This window comes from Anopheles stephensi, chromosome 3, assembly GCF_013141755.1.
Source record: "Anopheles stephensi strain Indian chromosome 3, UCI_ANSTEP_V1.0, whole genome shotgun sequence".
In the NCBI taxonomy this organism is placed as follows: Eukaryota; Metazoa; Arthropoda; class Insecta; order Diptera; family Culicidae; genus Anopheles; species Anopheles stephensi.
The window spans coordinates 25,557,416-25,575,000 of NC_050203.1; the positions used below are offsets into that span (position 1 = coordinate 25,557,416).

The 17,585-nt window shown below is 41.6% G+C and overlaps 2 protein-coding genes across 6 annotated transcripts in view; one reads left to right on the top strand and one right to left on the bottom strand.

Annotated features, from left to right (window-relative positions):
* The first annotated feature begins 5,543 nt into the window (after window positions 1–5,543).
* On the top strand, window positions 5,544–7,457 carry LOC118511422 (peptidyl-prolyl cis-trans isomerase 5). The gene is made up of 3 exons (XM_036054505.1): window positions 5,544–5,772; window positions 6,170–6,297; window positions 6,695–7,457. Exons 1-3 carry the CDS (start codon window positions 5,695–5,697, stop codon window positions 7,095–7,097), a joined length of 609 nt encoding a protein of 202 aa, XP_035910398.1. The 5' UTR covers window positions 5,544–5,694; the 3' UTR covers window positions 7,098–7,457.
* A 1,347-nt stretch (window positions 7,458–8,804) lies between these two features.
* LOC118511420 (sodium channel protein 60E) overlaps window positions 8,805–17,585 on the bottom strand; it is a 147,838-nt gene continuing 139,057 nt past the window's right edge. For 4 of the 5 annotated variants that reach the window (XM_036054503.1, XM_036054501.1, XM_036054502.1 and 1 more), the window contains exons 32-35: window positions 17,271–17,570; window positions 16,911–17,206; window positions 16,687–16,842; window positions 8,805–16,188 (exon numbers count right to left, since the gene is read on the bottom strand). In XM_036054503.1, coding sequence (XP_035910396.1) covers window positions 15,677–16,188; window positions 16,687–16,842; window positions 16,911–17,206; window positions 17,271–17,570 — 1,264 coding nt within the window. In that variant the 3' untranslated portion in view covers window positions 8,805–15,676. The remainder of the gene's footprint in view (window positions 16,189–16,686; window positions 16,843–16,910; window positions 17,207–17,270; window positions 17,571–17,585) is intronic. The other variant, XM_036054504.1, reaches the window with a different exon arrangement.

The following is a 17,585-nucleotide window of genomic DNA, read 5'->3' on the forward strand; positions in this document are numbered from 1 at the left end:
ATTGACTTTTTAACAATTAATTATTCTTACTCAATGATTAGTTAAGTTGCGAAAAAAACATTTTTTTTAAGGATGTGTAGGATGATTTAGCCAAATTTTGGCTAGATTATTACTAGCCCTAATCAAACCCAAATTTTTCAAAAGCAATCTTCAGCAATGGATTGTAAATCGGATATAAAATTGATCTTATTATATTGCCCATCACTGAACTCTCGATCCTGACGAACACATTTAACACATCGGCCCTCGGTTGAATTATTTTCTAAATTTAAATTATTATTGTTTTAAGCTACACGTAGAAACCTTAATCGAGGTCGAGTTGTAGTTGTAGCGTATCTTTGACACGCCAGGGCCAGATATTGACAGGACCAGATATTAAATCCTATTCGTTTTCCCCTTGCTTCCTGAAAGGTTTGATTCTCCGAATAATCCCATTCACGTGCTTTAAATTATAAGTGAGTCATTTTATGGCTAACATCTTTCAACCAAGCAGCTTCAAGTCGACAAATAAAAAAATCTTTCAACCAAGAAGAAGCAGTAGCCACACTTACCAATAAATCACTATCAACTGCTTCTGAAAAAGTCTACCAAAGACGCCTAGTCACCTACGAATAGGCTGTTCATACGTATAATGTAAATTTTTACATTTGAAATTCGTTTGTCCTATTAATGGTTTATAATTTATTATTCCTATGAAATTGATCATTTCGGGAGTTTTAATGTTGCAGATATTCGTTATTAAACTTTAACTGAACTTTAGAAAATTACATAAAATACTATTTCTAAACTAGAATCTTAACAGTAGAAATTAAACTATAACTCGCTTTTTTGTAAGAATTACTCAGATTTTTAAACGAATTCTTCCAAACACTCAATGTTGAATTTATATCATCTTCGAAGTTTCTTTCATCATATTGGTATGCTTATAATTTATATCCTAACAAAACCAATAATCAATAAAAATATGCAAAATTTCGCAAACACAACCCCTTTTAGCGCAACACAATGCTTCAGACACGACCAGGCGTCTCCACGCAATTATCAATCCCGCATCCGTCTGATTGGTGAAAACTATCCAACTGATGGAGGGCCATAAATCATATGTTCGGCTTCATTAAGCAAACTCTCCAATCCTCTCCCTTCGCCCAACACCATCCAACCTCCGATAATGTGAACAGTTTGTCACGTTCTTCTGTAGTAGTAAGCATATGACATTAAAGAATGTTGCCCCTGGAAGCCGGATCCGCCGCGACTTATGCGACTTTTGCTGGCTGAGTAAGAATTGAAAAGTATTGTAAATAATTATATAGAATAGGTAATAATTTCATTTGCTAGCTATTTTTAGTGCCCTAGCCACCCGGAAGCGTTACCGAAATGCGTATAAGCTAACCGCATTCCAGCTCCATTCTGGTGAATTGCTTTACTCCGAGTGGCACTTGGAACAGTTCGCTTTGTTTTTTTTGTTTGCTAGCTTGGTGATTAAGAAGCGGATGATACTGATGTCCGTCGCCCTTCTTTCAGTTTGGTCATAAGAATTCCAAATAATTGGACGAGAGGAGCCAACCACTCAAGTACATACCGCTCAAGCGACCGTGACCGTACGAGCATCTATTTTTGGGGACGATTCGGGGTGGACATTTGCTTTGTTTTCCGTCACCCGACCGACAACTTCATTACTTATTTGTGCAAAATTTGCAAATTCTACACGGACGTGTGTCGTCGACGGAGCAAAACCCCACAGCGCCACCGCCGCCGAACGGTCAGTCAACAATGGATTCCACTGATCGGCGATGATCGGTACTGATGGTACTGATCGATTTGGCGTCGTCTACTGGTTTTACGCAAGCTCTGCCCGCAAGTTGTCTTCTCGCGTTTGTTTACGGTCGCGGAATTCTTGCAGATCCGTAAATGCAAATAGCGTCATTACGTACGACCGAAAGTCGCGTCGAGAGTCGATCGGGTTTTATGGTGTCGTAATCGATGTTAGTCATCTTGCTAGATCTGATGCCCGAAGAACACACTGCAGGGCATAGGGTAGCTTGGTTGAGAGTTTTGTAAAACATGAATCAGCAACAAAATGGATGGATTTCCATTAGACGCTCCGAAACCACCATTATGTTGTGGCTCAAAGTGCATCAAAGCTGCTGTTCGCTGTCTAAATCCATCTCTTCCTATCGAACGCAGCAAGATTGAAAATAAAAATTAATGCGAGTTTACACCCTCCGTCATCGCAGGCGGCACCACGGCAAAGATAACAACCACGAAGATATCAAAGATCGGAGAGCAGAGATTTGGAAATTCCAAAAGCACGCCACCGTTGGCTTCAGCTTAATGGGCATATCAGCCTTCAACACCTTCGAGCAAGAGACGCCACCGCAAGGGATGAACGGACACTATTTCTTAAGCTGTTTACTACTCCGGTTTTGATGTTTCTATTTTGTTTCTATTTCAAGCAAGATATCACAAAACCGCACGCTGAAAGTCTTTTGTTGTTGTTTTCCCCACCCGATGAAACAATATAGCGTTTTATGTGGAACACGGTTAATTGCAAGTGCGGCGCCTGATGGTTGATGGAACCCCGGTGAACCCTTGTTTACTAATCACGACTAATATCGTACACAGGATGGACACACCACCGTGACCGTGTTTCTTCATCGAAACGAGAGAGACTGAGATAACTCGAAGAAGTGCTTCTGTTTGTGGTTGTTTAAACGAAACATCCTAAGCTGACAGCTAGAGCTACCTCCTACGGAAGCTTTAAACCGTTTTGAGGTTAAGTAGATCAGTGGACTTCAAACGGAAAGATCATCGATCGATGATGCGTTTGTGTGCATGTGGGTGAGTTTAAAATGGGGAAGCTTTTATTGGTCCAATTTGTATTGATCGTTTGGCAGGCAGCATAGCATTGATTAAACATTACATTGATCTGTCAGCCGACATTGGTAAGAGGTCCCACAGCTTTATCATTAATTAGAAGGATGCCGTATTAGAAACAAAACACTTCATAATAAATCAAAAATATGTATTTAACAATCAACCGCTTATGCCTGCGACCTTCACAATATTAGAATAAATTGCTTTTGACATAATGCGTGACCCATTTTAAAATCGGTTACATTAGAGATCGAACTCTCCGAAAACCTGGCCATGCGAAGCTGCACGTAGGGCCTGCAGAATTCACCTTCCAGTTCCAGTAGTAAGTGGCCGATACACCTATAGCGCCACTACCAGCTTCGCAGAGATGAATGAACCCAGCGAGAAGAAACTATCATCCCTTCTCAACAACAAAATCCCCCTTAAGGGTCCATGCTCCAACGAAAATATATGCAAATGAGCGGTACGATAATCAAGAAGCATTAGATAGACCGCAGTACAACGTCGATCGAACGGGGATGGCTCGCCACAGCACAATGATGTCAACAGTCGGCGATGTTGACCTCCGTCTACGAGGATCTCCCACTCTCTCTCCACCATGTCTTCCCTCAAAGGGGCTCTATCCCGCAACATGTATTTCTTCACCTCGTGCAATATGTCACAAAACCGGACCGATTCCGTAAGCCGAACCGGGCCTAAATCGATCTGATCGACCGAGCGGCCAAAGCGCTTCCACACATTCCAGCCGTCGTGGGTGACTAGCGCGAGAGTTCAAGCTTGCACGACCCGTAACGACTGTGCGATAAATAACCCCCCGTTCAGCCTAGTCAATCTGGTGAATTATTTTATTGGCAAATTATGCTCCTCCTCAGCCACGTTGAAGGATGAAAGCTTGAGCAGACCGTTCATGTTTTGTTGTGTTGTTGTTTTTTTCCTGTTTGGTTTTTCCCAAGGTCAATTCCCAATTTCGAGCAACCGGTAATCGGCCATTGCACTGCCCACAACAGAGGGCGTAGCAATGAAGGGGCATAGGGCATTAGGATGGGCAAAAATATGATCAACCTTACGGGTTTGATTGCTCATTCGCGGTGGAAGCGGCCACGTTGATTTCCAAACATAAATTTCTAGATCTTATTCATTTTAAATCAATCGACAAACGTGGAGATGAAGGTGAAGCAAATACATTAAATGAATCAGCTGACTTAGGGTCGGTATTGTGGTCGAACGGTGGATTAATGCGAGAACATAATCATGTTAAAAATGTCTATTTCATGCTAATGCGCTTGACTGCACTATAAAGCATTACGTTTTATAACTAAGTTGAATGTAAAATATAGCAATTGCTATTTTATACAGTAGAGTTGTCCTTGAAATTTTTTAAATTGATTTCTATGCAAAATTTTACCTTGTCAATGAACTGAAAAAGCACATCGAAAGCTTTCGATGAGAAAACATAGAGGACAGCACTGTCGCACAGCATAAAAAGCACAATGGAAAGAAAGGGTTTTCCAGTTGAGTACAGAAGCCAGAGAGCATTGAAAACTCTTTTTTTATTTATATGTTTTCTTTAATTTATATTATTTTCGATTAAAGGATAATATTTTTAAAAAATAATCAATATTACAGGAAGTTACTTGAGATAATACGCTGGGTGCCCGAGTGACCTGCAACTCGTTGAAGGTGATTCCCATCGTCAATCGACACCAGATGCAATAACCAAGGAAAATATGCTGTGCATCGGACACCTGCGGTCAAGGAATGTTCGATACTCCTGCAACCCAAATGTGCTGGACATGATAAAAAATAATTTCTTTGTTTTATAAATTTAGCTTAATTATGTGCAAACCAAAAAGATGATCGTCAAACGGAATACCTAAGGAATACATACTTTAGGAATACATTATTCTTTATTTATTATCTGGATCTTCAAGAAGGTGTTCACCTGGATACCTTAACTAAGTGTATTCGTAATTCGATAGTCAGTCCTTCGCATGACGAATGTAAGAAATCGAACCCATGGGATCGTCGTGGTACAAATGATCCCTTCATATGTTACTTTCTGGTGCTAAAGATATTTCTCTCTCTCTCTCTTCTTGGCCCAACGATTCCTTAGGTCATTCCTGCCATTTCTGGGTTACTAGACCAGGTGATATCACGTCGTAATTCGATAGTCAGTCCTCACTACGCGAGAACGGTCCGGATGGGAGTAGAACCTCGGTTCAGCCATATGACGACTGGCGTCGCTTTCGCATCTACCGCCGAGTCGCCCCCAAAGTTAAAAATATTTACTTCGTTGAAATACCTAAAATATCAGACCTTTGTTATGCATTTTAGAAAAATTGTGAAATGTTTAAGACTTCATTTTTTATGTATAATTAAGTATGAATGCCGTAGTTGTACAAAATTTCCTTAAAATAATAAGCCTCAAGCATCGTAAAAAATAAAAATTTTAAAAATTATCTTAATGTCATTTTGTAAAAAATGTGGGTTTGACGCACCCGCCATAGAACGAACGCAGCGTCACCAACACTCACTCAAACAACGCCATCGCTCGCTCGCTCGTCCAGCGCAAGAGAGAAAGGGCAGGCGTGTCATCTCTCTCGCTTTCCCCTACGCACCTAATACGAGCTGTCAAACGCTTGGGCTGGTTGGGCGATACAAAAGTACAGCCAATCTCGCACAGTTCCTTCATCTTGCGCGAACCGTACGGACGTGCCCGTGGCCAGTGTTCTCATAGGGAAAATATTTATACTCTACTTCTGTCTTTCATAAGTTAAGTTCATTGTCTACTGCACCGGGGATTCATAAAACAAGCCCAAAATGAAACTGTTCATCGTACTGAGCGTGCTGATTGCCGGCGCGTTGGCCTCCGGTGACGGCCCAAAGGTTACGGACAAGGTAAGCAGAGGGAAGGTCAACAACCGGGCCCTTCGAGATAGCATCAGCTGCTTTGTCTTCTTGCGGCTGTGGTTTTTTTCTTCTGTGTAGCGAAGAGAGGTTTATTGATGCGTTTATAGGTTAGCAAAAAGCATAACGCAATGCAGCCGGCATCATGTTTATGCTTATCTTAGACGGTACGCATTATCAGAGTGTGACGTGGTCGTCGTTATGAAATGCATCCATCATCGTGGAAGCGTCTGAATGGATGGTGGATTGATACGGAAGAAGTGCTTACGTGTCCTTCTGCAATAGGAGGAAGAAGGCGTACAACCACTCGTTCTTTTTGGATGGCCAACATCGGCGTCGGATGTATGCAGTTCTCTGCTAACATGCTTTTTTTCTCATTCATTTGCAGGTTTACTTTGACATCACGATCGGTGGCAAACCGGAGGGACGCATCGTGATCGGTCTGTTCGGTGGCACCGTACCGAAGACGGCACGCAACTTCAAGGAACTGGCAGAGAAGACCACACCCGGCGAAGGGTAGGTTTCAAAATTAAGGCAAAGAACCAGCAAGCAACATAATTTAACATAGTAATTTGCATAATTCAATTACCCACGCCGGTTCCATCCTACGCACGCAATTGTGCGTATCTTAATGGCCGCCTCTAGACAATTTCATGTTAGAAGTGTGAAATTTTACCGTCTTTGCATTGTGCGTAGCGGACGATCATGGGCAAAGCTGGAATCGAGTATGGTGTTGTAATGTTGCTCTTGCCATTTTGTGTTTTCCTCTTTGTGTGTCTTTCTTCGGTCTCTTGACTACGCGAATAGATATCGCCAACACCCTGTGCATATATTATTGCATTATCTTATCCACTACGCAGCATCATCCACCGTGCTCATCATCTCTCCTTTCCTTTCCGTTTCTCGCCAACAGTTACAAGGGCAGCAAGTTCCACCGGGTGATCCGCGACTTCATGATCCAGGGTGGAGATTTCACCAAGGGTGACGGTACCGGTGGGCGCTCGATCTACGGCGAACGCTTCGCCGACGAGAACTTCAAGCTGAAGCACTTCGGTGCCGGCTGGCTGTCGATGGCTAACGCGGGCAAGGACACGAACGGTTCCCAGTTCTTCATCACGGTCAAGCAGACGAGCTGGCTCGACGGCCGTCACGTAGTGTTCGGCAAGGTGCTGGAGGGTATGAACGTGGTGCGCAAGATCGAAAACACCGCCACCGATGGGCGCGATCGGCCGACGAACGATGTGATGATCGCCGACAGTGGTTCCCTGCCCGTCGATGAACCGTTCGCGGTGGAGAAGAGTGATGCGACCGAGTAAGGTAAAAAGCCGTGGTAAGCGGAGTGTGGTCCAAGACTTGGATTTTCTTGCTCTTCTTCGTCCAACACCAGCATGAGGGAAAGATAGGGAAGAACAAATCATTTACAAGATCCATTCATATCCTCCATCCGCGAATTGCCTTACGCTGGAAAGGGACGCGACCGGCGATCGCGATTACAAAATGATGGTATGAAAACCCGAGGAGGAGATAGGTAACAAAAGGTGATCCAAAAGAAAGCAAAAACGCATTTAAGAAGAGAGAGAATCCATTCAATAATAAGTAAATCTCTGATGAAAGTTTAATAAAGCGAAGAGACAAGAAAGGAACATATTTTTATGACAAATTTTACACAAAACAAAGTCTGGGTCGCCTGTGCATTTTTCATTCCATAGTTCAGATAGTTTTGAAGGAAAATAATCAATAGTTGGGAAACCAGCAAGATCTCGGAGGATCGGGGTCTTCACACGACAGCACTGGGGTTCAAATCTTATCCAGTACGCAGGACTTGACTATCCAGCTACGGATAAAATCAATCAAGGAAACCTGAAATAGCAGGCTGAGACCTGTCGAGATTGATGAGCAGAAGAAGAAGAAGCATTGTCTCGTGTCGTGTGTCTGTCTAGGCCAAGCTTTTAAGATAAGGTTCACTTTTTTTTAGGGTAGTCATCATGATAAGTCTGACTCCGATAATTTCACGCTACCACCCTGAGACCGGCAATTAGAAAAGTTGCAAAAGCGATCTTGTAAGGCAATAATTAGCTATCGATGTAACGATCCCTTCCGATATGCCACCTCCGTTGGAAGGTCTTTTTTGCGAAGCTGAAACTCCAACCTCATGTTGGAAGTCTGACTGGCTCAACCATGAATCCAAAAAGAGGAACTAATTGTATACGATTACCGATGCGTTCTATCCGGAACGAGCGATACATGTGCGATTGTTCCACGCTTCCGGTTGGGTAGAATGGTTCTACGAAAAAAGGGTGATACTATTTTATTTAAAATTTCACACTAAAATGAAAGTAGCTTTTGTTCTAATCAAACAACGCTATAGCGCAACAATGGCGCGTGGTGTACCGTTGAGATTTGACGCGATCATCAGTGCGATCGTGGCAGCAAACAATCTGTTTTTCACATTTTCCTACCCCAGTTCTATCCACCTCACCCCCCTATGCTGTGTTCTATTTTGTGCCCTCCCGCAGTTCTCATTGGTGACGTACGCACGTGCTTGGTGCTTAATTATAGAAACGCAACGCTCGGGCTGGGAAACACCGCGAGCGTTACATTTTGGGGGGTTGGCTTGGGTTAATTGCGCGTGCAATGCGAAAAATTCAACTGCGTGATACCTAGCCCTTGCCCACCCAGCAGACTAGACCGGTCGAGCCCTTTGACGAGGCACTGTGGTAAATATTTACTGACAGCGTAGGCAAGCATTCTGCCACGGTCTAGGTCAGGGATGAATGAACAGACGCGGACTCTTAGACAACAGTATATAACTCATCCGATCGTACGCTACAAGAAAGACACATTGATAAACACAGCTGCACCAGGGAAAGTACTTTCCCTTTCAAACCAGGGCACTGTTCTTATTCGAAAGCGGAAAAGCAAAAAGAGAAACACTTTACTAATCGAACGAGTCACATTGCATTGTTTCATTATATCTTTTAATATTTTCAGGTTTTATTACTCTTGGGTTTGGGTTTTGTTTGTTCCTATGTACAATGGATTCGTTCTTTCTTGTTTTCTTTTTTTTGTTTGCTCTTCTTTTATTTCCTCCTGATATTTTTAGCCTCTTTCTAGCAAACCCTCTGTCGCTTACTACCACGTTACGTTTTTTTTTTAATCGTTGAGCGCGCTTTTTCCATATTTTCTTCTTTCACTTTACTCTCGATCGACTTTTTCGAAATTTTATTCATCCTTCTATTTTATATTATTATTTTCCTCCTCTCTTTTGTTTGCTTCTCTGCTTTCTTTTGTTTTCTTGTGTACCGTTCCTTTGTTCTTTTGTTACTTGCAAATTTTGCATTATTTGTATATGTATATGTATATTGCATGTATATATATTTATAGTTTTGTTTGTTTGTTGTTTTGTTTTTTTGGTATTTTCTAAATAATTACACAACCTTTCAAATCTGTTTTTATTCTTTGTTTTGCTCTATAAATTTCCATAATTTGTCTTCGTTTCATTTGTTATTCGTTTTGTGTGCGTGTGTGACTGTTGTTTAGCTTTCTTCTTTGCTCATCTGTTCATCACCAGCAGCTTATATTTTTCATTCTTTTTTTTATAATATTCTGTTGTTGATGTATTTTTTTCTGCTTTCCTTTTCTCGCAATCATGCATTAGTTTTATGTTTTTTTGCCGTATTCCTTTCTTCTATTACATGAACGGGAATGTGTTTTTGTTTCCCTTTCCTTCGTTTCTTATTTTTTTGCTTTTCCTTTGTTGTTTGCTACGCTAACTCGGCTTAAATATATAATTTAACAAAATTCTAACTAACTTTCTACAATTGTTCGCTTCCAGTTTTGGTTTCAGCTTTAATTTACCTTACCATCTTATGTTTGTGTGTGTATGGGTGTTACTGTTTCTTGTTCATTAATGTTTCTATTATATACGTTTTGTTAATTCTATCTTAATGCTGTGTTGTAATGCTTTTGTTGCTTATTGTTTGCTTCTTGTTTGTTTTTTTTTTTTGGGTTTAAACTCTTTCGAAGGTAGTTTACTTGCGTTGCCGCATTTTGTTTTTGTTCTTCGTTCGGTGAATACTTGTTATGCTTTGCACTGTGCGCTCGTAATAACCACAAAAAACGGATTTTTTTAAAATATTTGTTTAAAAAGTTGTTTTGCACTCAGTGCGTTATTTGTTTCATTGGTTGCTGATTGTTTCTCAGGGATGGGAGATAGCTCAAGGGGCGACAAGCAGAAGATTTTCTTTAGAGTGTTTGCATATAGTTATTATGTTGCTTTTTATTGCAGTGTTTTTTTACATTCGTTTCGTTTCCACCGTGATGGTGGTAGAATATTCAGAACAGCAATACATACATACAACTGTTGCTATTGAAGAATCAATCAATTGTTGCAATCAATTGTGTCGATCACTTAAGGGAAATAAATATTATTTTACTTTTTTGTCCTTTCCAAGCAATTTACACCAGCTCGACTGTCGGAAGAACGTTGAATTGCTGTGAGCAATTTAACCGGAAAAATCAAAAAAAAATCTTACACACGACCTTATTTGTATTTTATATTTTAAATTCATGCAAAAACTGCGTTTGCACAACACACATCCTTGCATGGTGTGTTAAATGTCTTGTAAAAATGCGTAAAACTACATAACAAGCGAGAGAGGACTTAAAAAAAAAAGCACATAATAGGAATTTGTTTTACAATCTACCACCATTTGAAAGTGGGTTTTCAACGTGTGCAACGCTTACGGATTATGGCGACACGATACCTTTTTACACTACGGCGGCGTACTATCACGAGCATGCTCGCTCAACACTAAGATGCAGCTAACGAGGTTTTGCCTACTTTTTGTTTTTGTAAATGTTAATGGCGATTGTTATATTTTTTATGCATTTCTTTTACTTTTACTATTCGAAGCGTATTTGTTGGTGCAAAACAATGTGTTGCGCTTGTTTTTTATTTGTTAGTTGAAGTTTTGAAACTGCTGCACCCGATTGCATTACTGTCAACGATTTCACATCTTACGGTTAAATTTTTCAGAGTTTTTCCAGCTAGCTCCAAACAATTGTGACGTACTTTTGAATATAAGAACCAATGATAAATTACAATTAATTGACATTTTGATCGACATCGAATTAAGCAAAAAAGCAATTATTTTAATGTTTTTATGTACAGCTGTTTTAACATTTTAAATGTGTTTTTTTAAGTAGATTTTTTCATATCGAAGTATTTTGTGTTACAAACATGTCGAAGCTCGCTAAACAGAGTTTTGAAGTAATAGAATTAAATGCCGACAAATTACTTTAACAACTTTTAGCCTTTGATCTATTCATTTTTAATTACTTTTACTAAAATATTTTTTTATTGTTTTATGCTGGCTACAATTAATAAGTTAACGTAACAAATTTTAAATAATATTTTCCTGTTTGTTGAGGTTTTTATTAATTATATCTACTTGATTTATTAGTTCTTATTTAAAGTTGTTATTTGCTTTTGTTTCCTCTGTCTTGATTTTATTATGAAATTTATTTAACTATTTATATTTAATTTTAGTTATTTATAGTTTGATTCAATTTTTATTTAATTAACAGTGCTTTTATTAACATACTTGTTTTTAAATAAATTTTAATTAAATGTGTTACTATGCTGTTTGTACAGAAACTTAAATACTTTAAAAAATATTATGAAAACTAATATGAAAATATTGTTTGAGATAGCTATTCGGGAAAAAATTAATATCAAAGCCCAAAGCTGTAGCAATTTCTTATGTTGACACTTAATTCTAACCCTCATAACTCCTGTCGCCAAACTTCCCAACGTAGAGCTACAAATTCAAATCTTTGTCCAACGCTTTAGGCCTTTGAAATACAAACGCTCCCGAAGAACGTGCTCGTATGGCGTAACGTAACAAGATAACATCATACCACCCGCTCGAAGGTGTCGGTGAACATATGTTCGCAGTGCAAGCGAAAAACCGGCATCCAACACGATCGTGCGACACACTTAACGCGCCAGCAGGAACGCATCATGCCCAAAAGATGCTCCTTTCACCAGCTGTGATGAGGCTGCATGTGTCGCAAGGGACCGGCAATTGAAGGCAATCAACCTTCACCCGGCGTAAAGATGCTTCGGCAGACCAGCTGGATCGCCTACCCTACCCTCCACTACGTTGATACAGTAGCAATATTCCACGCAAGTGTGTTGATGCGAAGTCACGATGAGCTTTGATTGGTTAATTTGATTTGACGCACGACCTGAAGTAGATAATCACCTATCAAAGCCATCGAGGGCCATCCGTGGAGAACGGAACAGGATTAAAAGGGGTAAGTTTTGCAAGTTTTGGGCCGATATGGGAAGTCTAGCAGTGGTTTGCTTAGATTGGCCAGTTGGCGCGTATAATGGTGGCTATTGTCATTTATTGCTTCGTTGCTCTATTTACGGTGATGTACGGCTCCGGACTCGGCTAGAGCTGTTACGAGAGTTTATGTTGGGTCAGGTCTCGCAGAGCTGGTTCCCTGAACACTGAAGACCGGGAAGCTTAATACGTCAGTTGGAGGCTCTCTGTCTAAGCGTCTTCTTCAAACAAATGGATCTACTAAGCCAAGGTGGAAAGCAAGAATTAATGTCTGACGTAGCGTAAGCAATGATAAGTACACTCTGGAAAATATAGCTAAAAATCCTTCTTTAACGCCTCTAAAGCTCGCATAACAATCGGCTGCATTACTAGGCTGGGGTCGCGTGTTTGGCAATAAGCGTTATTGAACGTGAAGTTAATGTAACAATACTTTCCTGTAACACTTTGCCCCACTTCTTCCACTTTCTATGTACAGTGACACAATCTCGTCTCTTCTTTTGCCCTTGTTTTAATAAGATTTGTTTGTCTTCTCGTTATCTTTTTTTTTTTTGGTGTATAACTCTTAATCGCTCTGTCAACTCGGTTTATCACACGGGTGACGATCGAACTGTGACAGAAGCGTAATCAGTGAAACTGAAACAAAACCCAACATCGACAACGCAATGGTCGAACTAAGCACGAACTTTAGGGGTTCAGATAAATCGTTCTCTGAGGTGTTTGCGCCCTCTTTCTCTCCCTCTCTCTCTCTCTCTCTTTCGTTTTTGTTTTATATATAATCTATTATTTGCTTACACTGTTTTGTGTTTTATATTAGATTAGAACTAAATCAACAACAATCTATCCCGTGACCTTAAGCAGTGATTCGTAAACACGCTGTCAGAATGTGTCAGAATAAGTTTTTTGTTTTGTTTTGTTTTATTCCTCTGTTTAACAACTGTTACCTAAGAAAGTTTATTGTTTTTCCTTTTGCTCTTTCTTCCATTCGTTTTTTCTTGGTTTACTATTTTGTGTTACACGAACTTTAAATATACTTTTATCCTATTTACTTGTTTTTTTTTGCTTTCGTTTTCTGTTTTCTCATACTTATTTCAACGTTATACTTAATTTCTTTTTTTTTTCTTAGTTTTTGCTTTCTAGTTAAACCTTTTTTTCTACTTTCCTCTTATTGCAATGGAATGTTCTTCTTGCTTAATCTTACTGTCGTGATTATATTGTAATGTGGGGTTTTTGCTTTCATTTTTGTGTTGCTCTTTTAATAACGTGTGAGTAACGTGGTTAATAAATATGGCGGATGGTTTACACTGCATCCATTTCCAATGTTATGTATTTACATTTCCTACATCTTTAACTTTTCGTTCGCTTCTTTTAAAGTGAGATCTCATACCTGCCTAACATTAGGTTGGAAGCTGCGATTTCTGGGAGATGTTTTGCTCGTTGCCCAATTCTGGGGGGGGGAGATGTATGTATCGACCGTGTGGTGTCGTGAGCATGCGTCTGTTTTTTTTTTAATTGTTCCTTAACGACTAAATTTGACATACGTGATCGCACTACTATTGCAAACTTCTCCATTTATCTACCTTTTTAAGCGTATGTACTTACTCGCGGGTTACAAATGTACCGTTCACTAACCACTATGCAACCAGCATCCCCCGGCGACCTTCCGTGTTTCCGTGTTTTGGATGGGTTGCGATAGGGTAATTTTAAATTAAGTTTTTTTTTTCTTTCATTAAACAGCCGTAATCTGACTGAGCTTCTTGGGTTGGTTTTGTATACAATGTAAGGAAATGGTTGCCAACGTTGTCCAGCTTTAACTGTCTCACTCGATCAACTTTTAAGTGCTTCGGACAACCCCGGCAAAGCCCAATATTCCTTGTGTGTGAGTGTGTGTTTGGTTGGTTTCAATTCTTCTCAAAACTACAGTCTAACCTATCAACAGTATTGAATTACGTACTAACCGGGCGATAAGAGCCCGCCTAATGCTAGGTTACGCTCTACTGAGAAGTAAGCATAGAATCACTGTACACATACAACACCGTGATGTTGCTAAGTAGCTTCTTAATTGGATATAACATCATTTGCGAAACGTTGAGTAGAAGGGAGAAGAAAAACAACGGGAAAACAAAACACCTTATCACCTTTACTACCACCGTACCTACCACTGCAAGTGATGTAAAGGAACAATCGCAACGGTTTTTATTCTCTCGTTTAAACAAATTCATTTAAATGTGTTAATATTCCCATCTCGCTAGTTTGTACAAACAATTAGAATATGCACTTTACCTCTTCTCCTTCTACACATACTTTCTTTTCCTTCCTATGAGGAGCGTCTAAGTACATCGTCCATTACGGTAAACAGGGCTAGTGTGCATGGATAATGTGGAACTGACGGACAGAAAAATAGAGTCGGTATCTTACCGCTTCAACTACTAGTAGTGGCTACTGATAAATTCGATTGATGATTTTTAGGCATCGCTTCCCTTTTCGCTTTCACCGGCCAATAGCAGGGATACTCATATAGTCCGTGTATGAGGTAACGCATAATTCCAAGCCATCAGAGAGGATAGTTGAAAAGTTGAAAAACACACACAATTATCTCTCCCGTTGCCAGCTTTTTGATTATCATACTGTTGTTAAATAGATAGACGGAAAAAAATATTTCTATGTTGACCTTGACCTGCCTATCCCAAGCCCAAGTGGACTGTGCACGGCTCAACCGCTTGCTCCTCTTCCGATATACTCTTTTAATCCCCAAAAAACTCTACTTACACACTAACATATGCATAACTGCAATTTAAAAAAATATATATTCATATACGAAAAGCATCTGGTTCGAGATCTGTCCTCTGCCGCGGCGCCACCGGTTCTGATCCACCCGGGTACCTTACTACTGATGAGAAAAATCACAAACTGATATGCAAGAAGTGTAACGATTTTACCAACAAGAGTGCGTCTGTGGTGTGAGTGTGTGTTAAGTTTTGATCAAAATTTGTTAGTGAAAGCAGAGTGAAATAGAAAGATCGATTGAACACACTTAGACGCAAATTGCGAATATAATCACTCGTTCCTAAGACTTCCACCTCTGCCGACTGCAGCTAAACCCCAGTTTGTCCCCACGTCCAGTACGTTCGCTGGCTGTACAGTTGCCTCATCTCTTAATGCCCTCTACGTTTGAATTTGTTCCCCACTAGTCTAATCGCTAAACTCGTAATCGTAAACGGGGAAATGTGTTAGAAGTTCGTTCTAATGGTACTAGGGACTCTGCTACTGTTGTGAAGCAATCATTGCTGTAATGCGTGTCATGTACATACATACTCCACACCTCGGTGTAGTCACTTACAGTGTAAGTAGTGTCTTCAAACATATATATATTGCGATTGTTTTAATTCTAATTTCACCTGTTTTCGCATCTCACTTATCCCACGCCTAACCAGCATAGACGTACGCATCCTGAGATAGGAGGCGACCGTGAAACTTACTCAGATAGTAGATTGTCAACTGTCATCTGCCGTTTTTCCTGCGTCCGAGGTCCTCCGCTCCGATGGTCAGCTTGACGGTCCCTCGGGCAGATCTGTTTCCGCGTAGCTACCGGGCCGTTCCATGGTAGATTCCTCGTGACGTCCACCAGCCGCACGACTCGCCTTACATTCCAGCTCATTCGTAATCTCTACCGTCACGGCCGGATCGTACTCGATCTTGCCCATATCGGTACCAGCGGCGGATGTTGTGTCGGCAGCAGCAGCAGTAGCACCAGCATCCCCCGCAACTCTTGTCGACTGCTCATCGTAATCGTAGAATATGTTGCTCGTATCACGCGGCAAATTCACATCGATCGGTTCCGGATCGATCGCGATCGCAACCGTGCCGGACCCGGCGGATCCCGTGCCCCCCTCCTCCTGATCCGGCGATTCCATCGGGCTTTCGACGCAGATCGTAACGACGGGACGTGGGTCACCTTCCAGTCCACCTAGAATTTGATAGTCAACGTTCGTGCCGGGTGAAAGTTTGATGTCACTAGCGCGGGATGGATCGCGCGGTTCTTTGACTTTCGGTTCGCCTATTTCCGGTGGTTCCCGGTCGATCCGACGGGGACGGGGTTGTGGGAGGTGTAGGGTGTATGGGGAAGGGGGAGAGGGTGGAGCGTTGGTCAAAGAACCACCACAACGCACAACAACAACGCACATACACACACACGCGCACACATACATCGATTAAGGACAGATTCGGAACGGAAGAACAGCGAGGGGTGGGTGTGTGTGGGCGGAGGGGGATGGAGGGAAAAGAGAAAAGAGAAGAACATAGAAAGAAGAAAAAAAAGAACACATTTACAGCAAAAACAGAGGTGCACATAGGTTAGCCGGTGGTATCCGGGCTCCATTCGGTGTGACTGTTTTCTGGTGTGAGTTTTTTCAGGTGAGCGGCTACTAAAACAGTTGGTGTCGTTCTCTACTGGTTGTGTTGCACTCAACTTGCTGCTAGGTGGAAGTGTTTGTTCGGATTGTTGGATGTTTATAGCAATCACAGTGATGTTAACACAAAACAGCGATCCGCTTACCTTTCTCGTCCAGTTCCGATTGATACTCTTCACTCTCGCGATGCACCAGCACGTGTACGAGGGTTTCGCCCGGAGCTGGAACGGTCGGTACATCTGGCGATGGTTCCGTCACGAGTATACTCACGTCGGCAGCAGATGTCGAGAGTGTATCGTCCGCTGAAATGGAACATAAACGAACGTTGGACAATATCCAGAACTCCTTACTTGGACCCTCCAATACTCACGCACAACCGCATTACGATTCAGCCGCAAAGCACTCTGGGCGGAGAATCCTCGCTCCAGTGGTGGCTTTTTCTTTACGAAGCTTGTGGCACGCTTCGACTTTGGCGTGGTTGGAGGCGGAACTGGTACCTTCTCGAGCGAGGTGGTCAACGACAGGTTCGTGTCACTGTCCTTTAGTGGCCGCTTTTGAGGCTGCGGTGATGAGGTAGACGTTTCCTCGACGGCGTCCTGGTGCCGCAGGAAGAACGGGAAGTTGTAGAACGATTTGCGCCGCTGTCCTTTGATATCCGGTGAGTCCCTGCAGAAAATTCGTAGTGACATTTTAAGTGACAGCTGTTGCATCAAATCGCGCACACACATACTTCATCTCAAGTCCGTTCGAATGTTGCTGCTTAACATCCTTCACCATATCGCTTGTTCCCGATACCAGCATTAGCGGAAGATTGAGCCACGGGCCTGCCAGCTCACTCAAATCGGACGCATCCGATGCACGGGACGATTTCCTCGAAGAGGCACGGCTCGATGTGGCCGTTCCGCGTCGATGGACCTGCAGGTGCAGGAAGTTCAACGCGGATAGTTTGCTCTGCCATCCTCCCGGGCTAGAAGTTTGGGTGTTCTCTTCGTCCAGTGACATCGGAGAGCGTTCTCGTTCACGCTTCAACCTAAAAGAGATTGTG